At 38.0% G+C, this 18,512-nt stretch overlaps 1 protein-coding gene across 1 annotated transcript; it reads right to left on the bottom strand.

The window, feature by feature from the left end:
- Positions 1–329: 329 nt before the first annotated feature.
- Positions 330–16,029, bottom strand: entpd2b (ectonucleoside triphosphate diphosphohydrolase 2b). Its single transcript, XM_063478866.1, has 9 exons — positions 15,671–16,029; positions 12,842–12,959; positions 11,127–11,277; positions 8,883–9,042; positions 6,766–6,993; positions 5,695–5,964; positions 3,137–3,256; positions 2,918–3,052; positions 330–2,669 (listed from the first exon to the last, which is right to left on the bottom strand). Exons 1-9 carry the CDS (start codon positions 15,782–15,784, stop codon positions 2,451–2,453), a joined length of 1,515 nt encoding a protein of 504 aa, XP_063334936.1. The 5' UTR covers positions 15,785–16,029; the 3' UTR covers positions 330–2,450.
- Positions 16,030–18,512: the final 2,483 nt, after the last annotated feature.

Here is an 18,512-nt window from a genome sequence, read left to right as displayed (position 1 = left end):
GGGTAGAAAATATATATCATGTGAAAGATAATGATAAAAGTAATTATTTCATAATTCTAGTTATAAACAAATTTTATATCAAATATCAATATATATTTGTGGTCAAATGTTTACATACACTCATGAGCATGAATGTCGTGTGATTTGGTGACCTTAAAGTTCTTTATCAATCAATCAATCTTTATTTATAAAGCACTTTTCATACAGAAATGTAGCACAAAGTGCTTTACATGGTTAAAAGCAGCCCACCCCACCCCACCCCGCCCTCCAACTCACTCCCCACACTCTCATTAACATAAACAATCATGGATACATCCCCCCCCCCCACACACACACACACACACACACACACACACACTTAAAGAGTAAAATTGGGCTGGGCACACATGAGCCAGGTGAGGAAACACTATCACAGGGAGCCATCTGCACCAGGAGCCGGTCACAGACCGCAGCCTCCAGGCTGGGCACACAGCAGGAGGGAGGCAAAGAAGCCCCCCAGCCAGGCTGAGAAGACCGACAGAGCCCCAGCAGCCACGGTCGATCACAGCCCCGGTGCAGAGAGCCCCCTCCGAGGAAACACACTGCTTTTTTCCAGGGCACAATGATTGCAAAGCGTATATCCTTAAGGACTTTAAAAAACAAGAATTGGTTGAGCTTACATTGCGATTCGTCGATTTTCTTAACAGGCTTTGGCCTGGTGAAGCCAACAGGCACTGTAAAATCTACAGCGGCACTTATTAAAAGATCTGAGCGTATGAATCTATTTGAGCCTGTATACAAGTCCTGTTATGTTTTCATTGTTGCAATCCTGCTGTTCATGTTGGTGCCAAGTAGGGCTGCCACAAACGATTATTTTTGCGATTAGTCGACTAATCAGATCATGCATCCATTGGACGTAAAACTACAGCTTATTGCACCAGCGTGCGTCTGCTCTTATATAACTATCATTAGCTTACAGCTTTAAGTGTTTAAGGTATGTGCTAACTAAAAATAAAGACAAGATGATGGTTTCGGTGAAGTTTAATAAACTCAACCGACACCGGAGTATATTCTCAAGCATCTCACACTTCCGATAATCAGTTGCCTGCTTGACGTTTATTCATCTGTGTAAAAACTATAACTTTAATCTCAGCCAAACCGATTTACTCAGGAACAAATAAAATACTAAAAAAAAAGCCAAACAATAACATTTTTAAGTTATCTAAGTGACTTATATATCATGCTTAACCTGAGTAGCGAAAGACGACGGTGGGTTTGAAAACGATTTGCCGGGAGTCCGGTGTTCTCAGCGGCTCTAGTGAGCCTTGAACCCCGGCTCACTATCGAGCTGGTGGGTAACAGACGTCTCCGAAAACGTCGGAGCGCTTTTGAAAATATGTGGTGTCTTGATAAACCGAGCAGATATTTGAGGTTTACACAGCTACATTCTCGCCTGGAAATATGTTAAACGTTTATTTTGTGACCCAGAAAGAATAATAAGAGTAATATTAAAACTAACTAGCTGCCACCATTGTTGAAAACTGAGCAGGGCCGCTATGAATTCTGGGACACAGCTGCTTCTTCTTCGGGGTTTAACAGCAGCTGGCATCCTTGTACATGCAGTGCTGCCATCTTCTGTTTCAGTCCGTTATTACACTCTTAAATCCTACTACTTATTCCTACGTCTTTTGGGATCTTACAAAGCTTCAAACGACGCGTCGACTATTAAATTAGTCGTTGACGATTTTGATAGTCGACGTAATCGTGACTAGTCGACTAATCGTGGCAGCCCTAGTGCCAAGTGAAGGGTGGATTTGACAGAGAAACAAAGGACAACTGCTGCCCAACCACAGTAGGTCATTGGATAATATCTGTGGTCAAATGCCTTTCTGAGTCAAATAGCAGCAGATATTCACAAAATGCATTTAATATTTTATTCAGCATGACTTGAAACTTGCATCAAAAACGGGGTTCGCTGAGGTCAGAGTAAAGGAAGCCGAGGGCCATTTTCCAGTAGACTTCCAGTGTTTTTGTTGAGTGAGTTGCCACCTGCTGGCCATTAAAAAAGATGCACTTAAGGCACTTCCACGTTGGCATTGTTTTTCAAACTAAAGTCAGAGTACTCACTGTCAGCTTTAAAGTAGTTTACATTCACAGCAAGTTAATGCAGTGGTTTCACTCATTTTATACATACCACTCAATTATAGGTTAAAGCAGCAAACTGTATAAACATTAAAATCAAAACATTTTGTATATGTCGTGTTAAAACTTTTGCAGTCAATGAACAAACCACAGTTTACATTTAGCACTAGTTAAAAATAAGTCAATTAGTGTAAAAATTATTTTTTCAAAAGCAAACTATGGTATTATATAACAGAGAATATGCTTAAATTAAAACTCAAATCTTGCTCCAAATCTCCCTTGTCGGGTCAGTGTTCAGAGCAAAATAAAAAACTGACATCATTTCTTAGCTAAATTGTGCTTTCACTGCCTCTTTTCTTATTCTGTCCATTATAAACTCTAAATAAGCAGAAGGAAAGCACTGCGGCAAGTAGCATGACAAAAAGAAAGATGAGGGATCCCCACACTCCTGGGGTCAGGGCCTTTCTCAGCTCCAGTTGCTCTGCTGGCAACAAATTGCTCAAACTCAGCATGTAGCCCAGAGCCCAACCCACCATGGTGTCAGCAACCTGCAGGGTCAGCAACATAATGATGTGAATATATTTGGATCAACTCCCATCCATTTGCAAATTTAGCATTGACATTACTTATATATATATATATATATATATATATATATATATATATATATATATATATATATATATATATATATATATATATATATATATATATATATATATATATATATATATATATATATATATATATATATATATATATATATATATTTTAACTGTAAAGAGATAATAATCACCTTCTTCTGGAAAGAAATGTGTGGGAATGTTGTGTCATTGAAGCCATATCCTCTCAACATGAGAGTATTGAGAAACACAGAGGCAGCACAGTAGTAATGCAAACGGGACTTTTGCTCTGGAGCGAGAAGCATCATCTGGAAAAATACAATAAATATTTTCACATGCTGCCAGAAACAGATGTTCTGGATAAGTAAAGCATGAATAGAAAAGGTGATTACTTGGGTGAAACTCATGCTGCACACTTTTTTGGTCGCATCCTGTAGTTCTGAAGGAGAGCTAGCAGTTATGCCAGTGACTTGCTGAAGGAATGAGTGAACATAGAAGAAAGCAGAGAAAGCCTGAAAACAGAAAAGGGAAAAGAAAAAAAAGTAAAGTGATACAGCTACAGCACAACAACCAAATAAAAGTTAGCCATGTTGAAAGGCAACCATGTAAAGTTAATCATATTCAGCAACGTCAAGCAACTGCAGAGTTGATTGACCTCTGACACTGTAGTAAACGCATTAGAGGGTTACCCAGGCAACCGGAGCCTGGAATTAATACTAGTGGCCAACCATCAGGGTCATCCTGTGTGGATGGAACTTCAGGATATGTTTTGATTTATATGCACTTACCACTTAACATCAGTACAGTTAAATGGTAGCTCACCCTGGATAGAATTTAAATGCTTTCCTCTCAAGATCGCGTTGGTGCGATATGCCTTCTCTTGAATATAATAGAACTATGGCTTTTGCCTTTTAGATACCCCAAACACAAATGATGCCTTTGAAAAACTCAGCAGCAATGTCTCTTTCCAAAGATCAAAACCCCTTCAAAATGTGTAAGATTTGTGAGGAGGTCACATAGGAATCATTTTAGAATACATCTCTACCATGATTGTTCACAAACTAATAAAACGTTGTTTAGCAGCTCCAGGTTTGAAGCAAAAAAAAAAAAAAAAAAAAAAAAAAAAAAAAGACCAACATAAATATAAAATTTTTTGTTTTGAAACAAGACTCGACAGCTCACTGGTAGAAGCTGGTCTGCTGGAGATAGTCCACTATTGTTTCCTTGGTTTTTGCAGCGTTTCAGTCCAGGTGATAGCGATAACACCAATCTGAGATTACAGACCACATCTATGTAGGCGGTTTCACCATTCTGATATCAGTCCTGCTATGGTGGCATGATCAGTAAATTTGACAACACACCTCTGTGATGTGCCAGTGTTCAGGATAAGAGCAATCTCCCACTCTGATATTCTGGGATCTGTTACTCACGAAACCTACAGGCAGCATTCTTACTAGGGCTGCCACGATTAGTCGACTAGTCACGATTACGTCGACTATCAAAATTGTCGACGACTAATTTAATAGTCGACGCGTCGTTTGAAGCTTTGTAAGATCCCAAAAGACGCAGGAATAAGTAGTAGGATTTAAGAGTGTAATAACGGACTGAAACAGAAGATGGCAGCACTGCATGTACAAGGATGCCAGCTGCCGTTAAACCCCGAAGAAGAAGAAGCTGTGTCCCAGAATTCATAGTGCGGCCCTGCTCAGTTTCCAACAATGGCGGCAGCTAGTTAGTTTTAATATTACTCTCATTATACTTTCTGGGTCACAAAATAAACATTTAACGTATTTTCAGACGAGAATGTAGCTGTGTAAACCTCAAATATCTGCTCGGTTTATCAAGACACCACATATTTTCAAAAGCGCTCCGACGTTTTCGGAGACGTCTGTTACCCACCAGCTCGATAGTGAGCCGGGGTTCAAGGCTCACTAGAGCCGCTGAGAACACCGGACTCCCGGCAAATCGTTTTCAAACCCACCGTCGTCTTTCGCTACTCAGGTTAAGCATGATATATAAGTCACTTAGATAACTTAAAAATGTTATTGTTTGGCTTTTTTCAGTGTTTTATTTGTTCCTGAGTAAATCGGTTTGGCTGAGATTAAAGTTATAGTTTTTACACAGCTGAATAAACGTCAAGCAGACAACTGATTATCAGAAGTGTGAGATGCTGGAGAATTTACTCCGGTGTCCTGATATATTTTAGATAGCAAGGAGCAGACGGCTGAGTTTATTAAACTCCACTGAGACAATCTGCAAATTTCATTAAAATGTAATAAACTATCGTCTTTATTTTTAGTTAGCACCTTAAACACTTAAAGCTGTAAGCTAATTATAGTTATATAAGAGCAGATGCATGCTGGTGCAATAAGCTGTAGTTTTACGTCCAATGGATGCATGACCTGATTAGTCGACTAATCGCAAAAATAATCGGTGACTAGTTGACTATCAAAATAATCGTTTGTGGCAGCCCTAATTCTTACACTGGAGTTTTCCAGATTTAGTTGTGGGGAGCTATGATGACTGCATCCTCTGTTGACATGTTTGCTTGATATGCAAATTGTGGTAGGTTGATCAGCGGGGAGGCCCGTCTTAATGTGAGAGAGGATGAGACTCAAAACATCTGGTGATGTTCGAGGTTAGAATGACTTGGCATGTAGGGCAGGTGTAATTTGATTACCAAACTACACCTGAGAAAAGGTGTCACTGTTCAGGAGGAAAGCAAATGTTAATATTCAACTACCCTTGATAAACAGACCTGTGCTTATGACAGCATGGACAGGAACAATCTTGAATGTATAGTGTGGCCTGCAATGATGTTTCTTTCATAAACAGTATAGCAGTTTTAAAGCATTAAAGTTTTGTGAAAAGAAATCTGGGATTGTGGCGGCACCTTTGACATACAGGCTGAGCTTTAAGTTCAAGAAAGCATTTGCTCTGCTTTTCTTACCATGAAACCTCCGGTGACATTTGGTTGGAAGACTTTGTCAAATGAGCACTGGGAGAAGGGACAGCTGTTGAAGGAGAAGACTTCAGACACGTTACCCAGACAGTATTCATAGTGTCCGCTGCCATGTACTGTCACAGACGCATGAGGGTCGTAGGAGCTGGGTTTGTACTTTACTGTACATGGAGAGTCGAGTATACTGCTGAGCTTCACCGTCCTGCTGTGGTCTGCAGGATAGCAGGGGTGAGTGACAGACTGAGGGTAACCCTGAGACTGAGAAAGACAAAACATTTTGAGTACAATGATCTTATATACATTATACTGGTGGTTTTATTGGAGAGGTTGACCTTAAAAATACATCAGTATAGTTAGATATGTTCCTACATAGCTGCATGCAGTAAAATGACCACATTTTTCTATGTTTCTACCTTAACTTGCAGCAAACATTTACTGAATGGAGTTTCTAGTAACTCATTTTAATGTGTGCCAGTTTTAAAGCCAGATACCTACACTTAAGTTATTCTATTATAGGAGTGAACATTTCTGTATTACAAAGCTAAAGTCTAATACTATGCATCATTTTAGACTGAAGCCAGGGAGAACTTGAAGTGGCAATTTCAGAAAAGGAGTTTCAGAAAGCAATGGGCCTGTTCCCTTCTTCGTCATTTCTGTGTGTATTTGGCAGTCTGTGTTCGCGTTATGACCCAAGTGTTTTTATTTATTTATTTTTTTACTGTGGTTAGAAGAATAACTAAGTGACATTCTCTAAATCTCAGCATTTTGCTGATTGGCTCTTCTGCAACATTCCTGGTGCTGCTTAGAAAGTCTGGTTCTGGCAGCAGCAACATCTCAGCTCTATTCTTTGCTCCCTGTAGTCATTCTGTGTTTGTTGTGGCAAGATCTAAGATTTGGTTAGGCCTAGTGACTGGTTAGGTTTGGGATGAATCTTGTTTTGGATAAATTGATTTGTTCATGTATAAAAGTGATTGATGTGAAATCCTGAAAAACAGTCATTTTGTGGACAGGATTTTTCTTTTGAGCTTTTCTTGTGATTTAAGTGTCACGTTACACTACCTTCATTATATGAGCCAGCAGTGTCATGAGGAACTGGTCCTTCCCATAGCACAGGAAGCTGTGTGTGTACAGAGTATACTCATGACCATAAAGGCGCAGCTTCATCAGATCGTCTTTGTTCTCGATTTTTTCCTGAGTAGCAAATGTTATCTGCGTGGACGCGCCGCCCAGATCGAGAGCTCCCACTGTCGGTCTGCTGGGGCTGAACCAGTGCCCCTCAAAGCCATACTGCAAAGGAATAGTCACAAAAACCTGGCTTCATCCAATGTTCGCATCTCTGTTTTGGAAAAGTATTTACAAACTAAACTAATGCGTTACTGAATATATAAAGCCATTTTCAGAAAACTTGCAATACAAACGCTCTCATAATGTTATCAATTTGCTGGTGAAGTTTCACAGTGACAGCAACAGTGTTGGGTAAGTTACTTTAAAAAAGTAATTACTTACTATTACTAATTACTTAGTCAATATTGTATTTAAAATACTTATCTAATTACTGTGTCAGAAAAGTAACTTAATTACTACATAAGTATTTAACTAAATACTTCTTAAAATCCACATAAACCTTGAGTGGACAAACAATAGAAATTAAACTCTTTAAATAATAAATAAATTTTTTTAAAGACGGACACGCTACAGTACGCAGCGGTAGCATCTGTTCCACAATGTAGCCTGGCAGGGCTGGACTGGGACAAAAAAAAAAAAAAAAATCGGCCCGGGCATTTTGACTAGAGACCGGCCCACCAGGTATTATAGGAAAAGCCATAAAGCCTTTGAATGAAAACAAACGCTGTTGTCACAGTGATGTACACTGTCTTGTTGGTATAAATGTATCAATCTAATAAACTTAAACCTACACCATCCTCCCTATTCTGGTATTGGTCGAGTTAACCTCCTGAACTATCTACAACACATAGTGAAAACCTGAAAGTAAGACAGAGAAGACTAGAGGTGAGACATGATCATTACTGATTACTGATGACAGATTTAGATATATTTTCATAAACCATTCATTTGCCACATCAATAAACAGCATGGCAGGGCAAAATATTTTTTCTAACATGGCAACCTTTAAAAAGTGAAAGGAGACAGAAAGACAGATGAGAAAGAAAAACTTAACTGACTTTTTGATGGCATTTCACACACAGTACTGGTACAGTATCTAGAAAATGTGGGAAAATACTGGCATCATAAACAGTACTTAGCTACTTCTGAAGAAATTATGATGGGACCCTAAAAAAATACTATGTACAATAATGGATTTCTATACATTTTACATCAGATGAAAACGTTTGTTGTAAGATTCAGAGCGATAAACAAACAAGAGAGAAAAGCTGATCAGCTGATCACTGATCAGTTTCATGATTGAAGTAGAAACAGAGGGAGATCACCATCGGCCCACCGGGCAAATGCCCGGTATGCTCGATGGCCAGTCCAGCTATGTAGCCTGCAGTCATTTTTTAAGCTCACCTTCAGACGCTTTCTGTGCTGCTGAAGTAAAATCACGTTTTGCTGCTTAGCAGGAGTTTCCGCGGTGTTATCCATGGATGATGAACAAGGATCACTCAGAAGTGTTCGTCTATGCTCTGTGTCAGGCGCTTCAGTAGATTACTCTATTAACGCTATTAACAGCAGCTGATAGTTTTTTCTCCCCAGCACATAGCTTACATGTTGCTGTAATGTTCTTGTCTGCTTGTTTCAGAAAAGTGAAGAGACGGGAATATGTCCATTTCGTAAAACAGTCTTCCGCTGTAGAATACGACTATGCAGCAAACTGGCGCGAAATGACGTGCAGCTGCACTACAGCGATGTTAAAGCGGCGGAGTTTACTTCTACGTTTAGAAGATAAATTAATGAAATTAAATAATGATATTCAGCGAGTTTAATTATTTTACAATGTAACGCAAGTACATTGTAAGTAACTGTAATTAAAATACCTAAAAATGAACAGTAATTAGTTACTCTACTTTTTCAGTGGAAAAGTATTTTAATTACAGTACACCCAACACTGGACAGCAATAACTGACTTCTAGTCTCCTCATAAATAATATTGCAGATTCCTACTGATTAAAACCATTTTAAAAGCTTCTGATTTTCACATTTACACACTTGGATACCTTAATGAAGTTCTCTGAGAGATAGTTAACTGTGACCCATCCATATGCCCCCTCTTCTTTGCCACTCAGTATGGCTGCTCCCCGGTAGTCGAAAGGGTAGGACTGGATTTTTTGTCCCACTTCCTTCAGAATCTGAGTGGACCGCTCTGGACTAGATAAACTGAACAAGGAAAACAAACAAAACAAATATAATTAAGATTTTTAGTGATAAGACTTTCACCAAATCATTAGGAAGAATGATGATCATGATGATAATCATGAACACTTCATTATAAAAAAAGGTAAAGTGTTATTTTTATGCCTTTACTGTAAGCTTCAGGCATAAGTTTTAAAACTGCAAATCAGGGGTGTCAAACATAAGGCCAGGGGAGCAGAAACGCCCACCAAAGATTTACATTTACTTAATTGCTTCATAACAGAAAATGCAAAGAAGAAATTAAATAACAAAGTTACTATAAGTACTATAGAACGTTATGATTTTTTATTTATTTATTTTTAATCTGTTCATTACCTCTGCATGAGACAAATATGCAGACAGGAACTAAAGGACAGATTAAAGTCAAAACTAACATTTGAATTATCTGAAATCTTTTCCAGATATTTTCCAAGCTGTAAGTCATGCTTATGAGGTCTTTAGATCTCCCAGTAAATATAAATTAAAGGATTATTATTATTATTATTATTATTATGATTTTTAAAAATAGACTTTAGAATAAGCTGAAGTCAAGATTGTGTGTCACATTAAAGTTTAGCGTCAATGGTACATGAAAAACATTTCAGTAAACATTCATGCTGATACTCGTCAGTAAAACCCGCAAACAAAACAGCTCAAACTATAAAATTAGGTGGTGTATTTGTGTATGGAAATGCATTTGTGACAAAACAGCTTTTAAAACACATTTGCAAGAATCAAATGATTTACGCACGCAGGCAAGTTAGACTGAGTGACTGTCCAGCTGTTTTCTGCTGCATATTTGATTGAGTTATGGTACACATACAAGGAAAGGATGCCTTCTTCCAGACAAGATGTTTAAATCCATACTTGATAGCTGCCTAAACCCAATCAGGCAGTTTTGCTGGCTAAACTGAAAATAAAACGATGGTTTCCTGTCTGCAGGCAACATTAAGCCACTAAACCAGATATTTGAATACATTTAAACTCTTCTCGATAATGTTTTGCATTTTCAACACTCATGCCTTCAATTTTATCTACATGTCTGAATGCCCCGTCACCATCCCCACTCAATGCTTGTAACTTTATAGACTTTGGTTTGACCCCATTGCTACATGCCCTCCACCAGGCACAATAGAACTGGTACAAATGTAAAACATATCCTGCTCAGGATACTAGAGATCAACACATAAAACAACTTTGTACCATCCAATCAATTCTCTGAACTTCAGTGTGTGCATATTGAGGGGATCTACAGGTTTTGAGAAACCCTCAGATGTGTTTGTCTTTCCAATAAGAAATGCAGAGGGAGGAGAGGCTTAGGTGCTTGCAGGTGGCTACAAACACTTTTAAGGTAATTTCCTTATTCTAAAATAACTTAATACAGCCAAATTATCCTGAAACATGTGATGTCAGCCCTATGAAATTTGCAATCACAGCTTATTCCTTGTGTTTATATTTTTTCATCCTCAGACCATTCAATGCAACAAGGGTTGCCGCTAAAATGGCTAAAATGGTCTTAAATGAAGGATTACATTTAAGCCGCTCTTTTACAGAAAACACGTTATGATGGTAGGAAATTTGCAAGAGAGAAACTGAATCTAGGGGAGACCATTTTGGGTGGATACCTCTCATTTTCTGAAGCAGAAGGACCTCTTAGTCTATGATCCAGGAGTCAAACAGGGCTATTCACTGCATGCCAACACAACTGACAACAACTACACATTGTAGGTGGCATTATCATGAAGCTGGCTAGGATTGTCCAGTGGAGTCATTACAACAAACAGTGCAACAGCTACTCTGAGAACTCTTAAACAACATTCAGCTTTTTTCACTTTTCTCTGATTTCTTCTGCACTGTGGAAACTTGCTATATTTGGCACAGAAATAATTATATTCCCAACTCATCATTCATCTCCATGAGATTCATCTTGTTTAATGAATGTGTAAGTCAGTTAAAAAGGCCAGTATGGATTGCCATTTTGGCATTATTACAAGATTTACTTGGAACAGGATCAAAATGAAGGTGACGCATAACTAAAACACATGGAAACAAAACAGACACCGACTTACTGCAGAAGCCTCATGCCGGCTGTGGCTCCCAGGTACACAGGTGTGAGCTGTTGCTTGTCTTTTGGGATGCTCTTCACTGCGTGATCCAGACATGCTTCTAAGCTTTGCCCTGCTGCTCCCGATTGACCTGCATAACTTGCAATTCCTTCACCTGAGCGAATGATGAACATGTCAAACAAACAAAATCTATTTGATAACATAATCAACTTGGTGTAATATTCACAAAAATCAGTGTTAGCAATTGCAATACAAAAGAATCCAACTACTATCACAGCTTCCCAGCCAGCTGTATGAAAATCTACTGAATTGTGTGTGAAATTTTAAAATATTAACGTTATCTAAAGTCACAGAATAAGTAATATTAAAGCAAGTTATCTGCATTAACTCAGAAAAACAAAAAATGATTTGGGAAAAACACTTTATATTTAAATAAGAACGCATATTTCCTCCTCAAGACATCCATCTACAAATCCTTTCTTAGGATCATTTTATTATGAAACATGTCAGCATAAACACCATGCTCATGAATGACAAGGGGAAAAAAGTTGTTTGTTTAACACAGGAATAAAAGCCTTTTACAGGGCAGGAGTGGCAAACCACAAAGCTCAACTCTGACTCGATCCTGACTCATGACTGTTGCTAGGCAAATATTTGCTTTGACATCAGTGCAGTGATGCAATATAACAACTCATTCAGAAAAAACTCCATGCAGACTTTCCCACAACTAACTCATCATTAAGATTTCCAATATTTCTCAATTATCAACCAAGTATATAAATTACTATGTGGTGTAATGAGTTTTACAGAGTACTCTTCCATTAGATGAAAGGTATACTGCATGTATATTGTTATGAAATAATGTGATGAACTACACCTGATAGGTTTAACTTAAGAGTAGTTCATTTATAATGAATGTATAAAGTTATGTTGAAACTGGTTAGTCTTCTTTGTTAGCACAATAAAGGCTACTTATCATTAGATCACTCAATCTTTTAACCTCCACAGCTGGATTGTCAAGATTTAGGACTACTATTAACTGACACAGCCCACACAGGAAGATCCTGAAACAAACTAACAAGACTGGCTGAGAAATGTGGATTGTTTGATAAAAACTAATGAGAATGGATGGAAGAGGAATATGATATGGCAGCTAAGATAGCTAAAGATTTAAAACGACTAGCAGACACACTACTTAGCCGAAATTCAGCCTACAAATACTGGATAAGTGGCCTTCTGAAAATTCCCTCAGCTTCCACACCTTTCCAGTACAGTGAATGAATCTTAGGCAGACTGTTTCCTGCTGTGTGGGAAAGAACAGCTGCGGATAAAAAACAAAACAAAACAATATCCTGACCTCTTTCTCCCAAAGTTTGTGTGTAAAAATTGCAATTAAAAAAAAAAAAAAAAAAAAGAAAAAAAAAAAAAGAGGGGCACCCCCCCAAAACAAACCCAAAACGCCTTCAATTTCATTGATGTTTCAATGAAATCAAAAACTTTGAGCATCTATTGTCCACATGCTATACAACTTTTGCATATATTTAAATATGACAACTTTTCCATTTGTCTAAACAAACTGCACCAGCTTCAAATGAATGTATGTGTCAAACAAGTCTGCACGATTTCCTGCAAATCTTTGTTGCTGTAAGCACCCTTTGTTTTTCAAGCAAAACGCTACCAATGTTTTTGGTGTGGAAAGTGCTACTTATGATACCTACCCTCAGCGTGACATTTGCTATGCTGGGTGACCACGGCTGTGCCATTTTGCTTATTTGCTGGCCACTTGTATATGTATAAAGATGTGTGTGAGGATCCAGCATCCAGGACAATCCCATACTACAGAGAAGGGAAATTCAGGAGAAAAAGCAGTGAAAATACATCCCTTTACAAAGATTTTTGTGGCAACTGCTTTGAAGCAGACCTCAACTTAATATAGCAGAGTAGCAAAAATGACTTTAAGGATCGTGGTGATGTAACCTTCACCATCTGGCTAGAAATGAGGTCAACTGGCAATCATCAAAAGAGCCTTATGGATTTTATATTGTACAAGATCACATGTTTGATTTGAAAACAGTGATTCAATTGAAGTTCTACTATAATCCAGCAGTATAAGATCTTTATAAAATAGGACTTTGATGTCCTAACATGTTTTTGTCTTCTTTTAGCTGCTTCCTTTAGGGGGTTGCCACATCTGCCTCCATCTCACCCCATCTATAGCACCCTCCCCGGTCACACTAACTCTCTGCATGTCCTTCATCCATGAACTGCCTCTGATTTCTGCGTCTGTTTTCCTACCTGGCAGCTCCTTTATGTATCCTCTCTCTCTCCCCCTGCACATGTATAAAATATCTCAGTATCCATAATACATTTTTTTTTTTTTAAATCAATTTGTGTTTGTCCATGGAGTCCTCTTAATGGAGTTGTGCAATGCAAATACTACAACAATCCACATTGCTTAAATAATACAAAGTTTTGGCCCTATGAGGAAAAAAAATTAACAAATTCAAGGCTAATGAAAATCATTATTTTGAATGAGTCATTTCATCTAAAATTCAACATGGACCATCTGCTTGACCCTCTCCGCCCAACAAACCAAAGTTTGGACACAGAATAATTTCTGTGAAAGTTTAGCTTCAGCTCTTAAATACTTTTATATATTAATTTAAAAGGCATCCTGTTGCCCCACTTTCAGGTTTATTTCACACTGAAATCTGAGGCAATGTTTGAAAATTAATGTCACACATACTATGAAAGATAAACCTGAATTTTAACTGGTTTTTGTTGCCTTCAAAATGAATCAGGATCTACAATTTGAGATACATACTTCAACGCAAAAACAAGAGCAAAAAACAAACAACAACAACAAAGGCCTTCACATAGAAAAAACGAGATGAGATAAAATTCTTACGTTTTTTTTTAAATACTTTTTTCAGACAGTTTTTATGCTGGATTTGTATTTTTGGGTAAATCGGAGATGAGCAGAAAAAAGTTTTAAAAATTTGCAGATTTCAAATGGAATGACCTGAGTGTAAAATCCATAAATTGAGGAGTAAGACTTTAATAGCATAAAGCATTATAGTCAACTAAAATACATTTTAATCATTTTTCCCTACTTTTAGTTAAATGCACTTCATACACTCCAGTTGTGCTGCCTGCCATATAAACTGCTGTGTTACAATTGGCTTGCACAAACAAGTAGAGTAAGAACTCTGGCTAAAAACAATTAGTATCTGCAGAAACAGAACTTCAGACATCATCTTATATGCCTGCATGTCACAAGACCAAGACCCATCATGGGTTACTTTAATGAAATGATCTTTGCGATGCATAAATGTTTCACAACTGCATACGTGGTATGACATTTCAATATATGGTTAGAGTGATTTGAAGACAAGCAACCAGCATCCCAGCTTTTTGGAAACGGGGGAATAAGAGGCTTAAGTATGAAATTATGAAAAAAAACCAAAACAAGTAGCATGCCTATAATTTGTAATTCTAAGAAGCCAAATCAATGGAGTCAAATTACATTTGGAAATTTTTTTTTTTTTTTTTTTACAGTGTGGGTGCTACAAGTTATCCTGAACTTGTAATATTAACACAGATTCAGCTGTGCTTCATCATAATTTTATGATCATGCTTTATGCTACAGTATATGCTCACAGCTGTTTGTAAAATGCTTTGTAGTATAGACATTTAAAGGAAAAGTTTATGCAGCAAGACAGATTTCAATTCTGAGCTCAGCTGCAGGTCTGCGTTGTGCTGCTGTGGATCAGTAAATATCAAATCATTACAACTTCAATGCCTTCTGAAAATAAAGGAACCTGGAGAGTGTGCTGAAATCTGGCCAAGCAGGAACCCATGTGACCGACAATGCAAAGGTAAGGGACCACACGCGTCTCATATCAGTGCTGCAGGTGAACAGCAACAATATACAGACATGTTCCTAATCACCCCTAATAATAATTCTTCATTACTGCTGTGCACTCGGCTGTGAGGAATCCCAACACTTGGCAAACAAAACACGAGACGCTCTAATTGTCTGTTCAGTCCTTTCAATACACTGTTGCATTTGTCTCCTCGGAAAAAAAGTAGAAGAAAACCTTTGTGCTTGCTTTCTCAGACTGGATTCCCACGTTATTGCTGGGTGGAAGGGGAGCTACATTATAAAAGGGAACCATGGGATATTAAGCTGGTGACACAAAAATGAGGGAGCAGAAGTAACAGAATTTGGTGTTGAATGGCTCTGCAGCAAGCCACTTGCAACTGACACGGCCCTATTGGGCTATAAAAATTAAGCATAATATAAAATGTAAATTCAAAATATGGGGCCATAATTAAACATAAAACAGCGCTTAATCCGGACAATAAACAAGAGGTAGTCACTGGCTGTTACATCCAGGTATCAAGGCTAATGTCCTCGAATTCCCTGGTCCCACACATTTATTTTTTTTTAAATTTTATTAATTTTATTAATTTATTTATTTTTTATGTACCACCTGTTTCACATCCTTCACACAACACACTGACACGCACCGATCCGACCTTACCCTGAGCTCAGGTTCCTCCTGAACATCCTTGGTGGGAATAGTAAGGAGCAGGATCCCGGCAAGTCCAAACACCAGCAGCGCGATGGGGACAAAGTGAGCAGACCGCTGAGCCATGAAGCGAAAGCGTGAAGCGCAACTCTTCTCTGCGCCTGCAGGACATTCAAGCGCCTACCTACTGTAATAGCGGCCAACTGGGAGAAATGGCTGGCTGCCAGATAACCGGAGGAGTAGTTAAAAAAAACACTGCAGAAGTGAGACATCCAGGAGAAAAGGAGTCTTTAGCTACCTAATCCGAACAGTTCATGCTGGATTTGTTTCCAGATCAGGTGGTGTGCCCATGTGTAAATCATTCGAATGATTTACTGATGATTAATTGAGAACACGCAATCCAGTATACGTCACACCAAGAGAGCAACAGCTACAAGTGCAAGCTTATAAGGAAGTATATTACGTAATATGTGAAAAGGTTAGTTATTGAAAAAAGTTATTTATGAGTTTTTTTTTCAACAAGGCATTTTATTCTTATCATAATAATAAAGCTGCAGTGTCAAACCTATGAAGTTTCCAAATGTATGTAAATTTGAAAAATGTTGCTTTTGTCTTAAGTTGCAGTCTGTTTTTAGTTTCGCCTCTCTGTGATTTATCAACATAAATTTGTAATATGAATATGTTTTGGTAAATATAACAGAAAAATAGCATGTCTGTCTAAAAATATGTAGATTAAATTCACCTGTCTTAGTGTACAATCAAACATTTCTTCATTGCTTATAGAGCTCCAGATTTGCCTTTCACCAGATGTCAACCCAACTTAAAATCAGTGAGTAGTGCTTCGTACCACCACCAACAAAAGAACAAAAAAAAGAAATACCGTTTGGAAGAATATTGGATCAAGAGACTGGGAGCTCGTTACCAAGGGAGCGCAAAGTAAAGACATCTTAGTTTTCCCTTTGTCACCTGTATTTAGATCAGTGAATGCAAAACACCTGGAGGTATCATGTCAGTCATGTCGATATTTGTCATAATGCAAAATGCTAAGTGGATGAGTCACCAATAAATCGGCAGCAACTGTGTGATACTCTAATGTCAATATGGCCCCAAATCTCTGAGGAATGTTTCCAACAACTTGATGAATCTATGCAATCTATGAATTCTATTTCTAGAATTAAGCCATTCTGAAGGCAAAAGGGGGCCAACCCAGTACAAGCCAGGTGTACCTAATAAAGTGTCCTGTGAGTGTATATCATCACAAAGAAGAAGTGGAGTGGAAGTTGTACTGTCTATTTTCTACCCGCTAAGATAGCATGATTGTTTGATTCAAATACGGTCTTTATCTGCATGTGAAAGTCACACTTTTAAACCTTTTCAAACATCACTACGTCAGCATCTATTAAATCCTGTCTCAATCCAAGAATCTGTATAACTCCACGATTTTGCCACAATAGGTCTCTTATGTCTTTACCACCAGACAGATATCTCGACTGATCATGTTGACTCAAGGTGAGTCTCGCTGCTGCAGCTCAGCCAAAGGTCCACCTTACCTAAGCCAGATGTCAACACTTGCACCTGCTGTAGCTCATATCAAACCTGGCTCAAGACACATATTTACCAGTTCCACAACTGCCATAAATGCCAAAATGAGCCCAGATTAGATGCAAAGAACTCCACTATATTCTTCATCTGCTACATTGCCTTGTGTCCTGTATTGTATTTTACTTGAGAAAGCAAAGTCAGACCTGAATTTAAATGCCAGCCAAGTCCTTTTCAATGTGCCTCTACTGAATGGGAATGGCTCCAAGGCTACTCGAACCATGGAAGGAAAAATGTTTTGCCATGGCCAGAGCTGCAGAGAATGGAGTGGCGTGCTGTTCATTTATATTCAGCAGTTAGCTTGGGTGGAGCTACTGACTAATTGTTGCTCAGGCACTTTATTGTTAATTCAACAGAGAAAGGAAAACATATGATTCATAATTATTCAATCATGAATGGAAATGGGTGGTTTAAACTGACAGAAATCCTAGTTTCTGGACTGAAGAGCTGCAGAGCTGGTTGTTTTCAACCAGTATTTGCATTTGAATAGGTGCAGCCTTAAACCCGACTTGCAAATTGTTCTCTTTTGAATGATGTCTTTTCACCAGAGGCCTATACTTTGTTTGTACAAGTGCTTTTTTAAAGTCTATTTTCGCTGAAATCCTTTTTTTTTTTTTGACAAGCTCTAAATTTAGCAGAATACATAATGAGTTATTTTGAAAGAGTTTCTGAATATCATCTCTCCACATTATCACTCATAGCACAAATTGTTAGTGCTGCATCATTCACTGTCAATATTCCATATGACTTTATCTGTCTTCAGGAAGACGTGAGATGTAAATGGCACATGGAATAAATGCAGCTCTTTAATGCATATAATGTATCACAAAGCTAAATCATTCCCTCCCTTCTAGTGACTTCACATCAATAGACAAGACACATTTATTGCCATTGTGACAAATAATAAAATACCATTATCTTTCCATTCCTTGCTTTCCCAACGCATTCACAAATAGAGTGATTAAGCCGCTGGTAATAAATGTATGCCTGTCTAACTTCGATAATGAGCCAAGACCATAGAGGCCTAAATGACAGATATGAGAAAATGAACAGATATTGTTTTTCTTCCCTCAAAGGGTATGTAATCAGTTCTGTCCATTTGTCTCTCTGTCTGTTTGTTAGCAGTCTGGGACTCACAGTTTGTAAAATATCGTTTTCAAATTTTGTATGTTGGTAGATACCAGTAACATCTCAAGCTGATTTAATTTTGGTAAAAATCACATCAAGGTCAAGGTCACACCAAATGTGCAACTCA

Source organism: Pelmatolapia mariae, linkage group LG7 (assembly GCF_036321145.2).
Source record: "Pelmatolapia mariae isolate MD_Pm_ZW linkage group LG7, Pm_UMD_F_2, whole genome shotgun sequence".
Lineage (NCBI taxonomy): Eukaryota > Metazoa > Chordata > Actinopteri > Cichliformes > Cichlidae > Pelmatolapia > Pelmatolapia mariae.
This window is presented reverse-complemented; position numbering and strand designations above follow the sequence as displayed.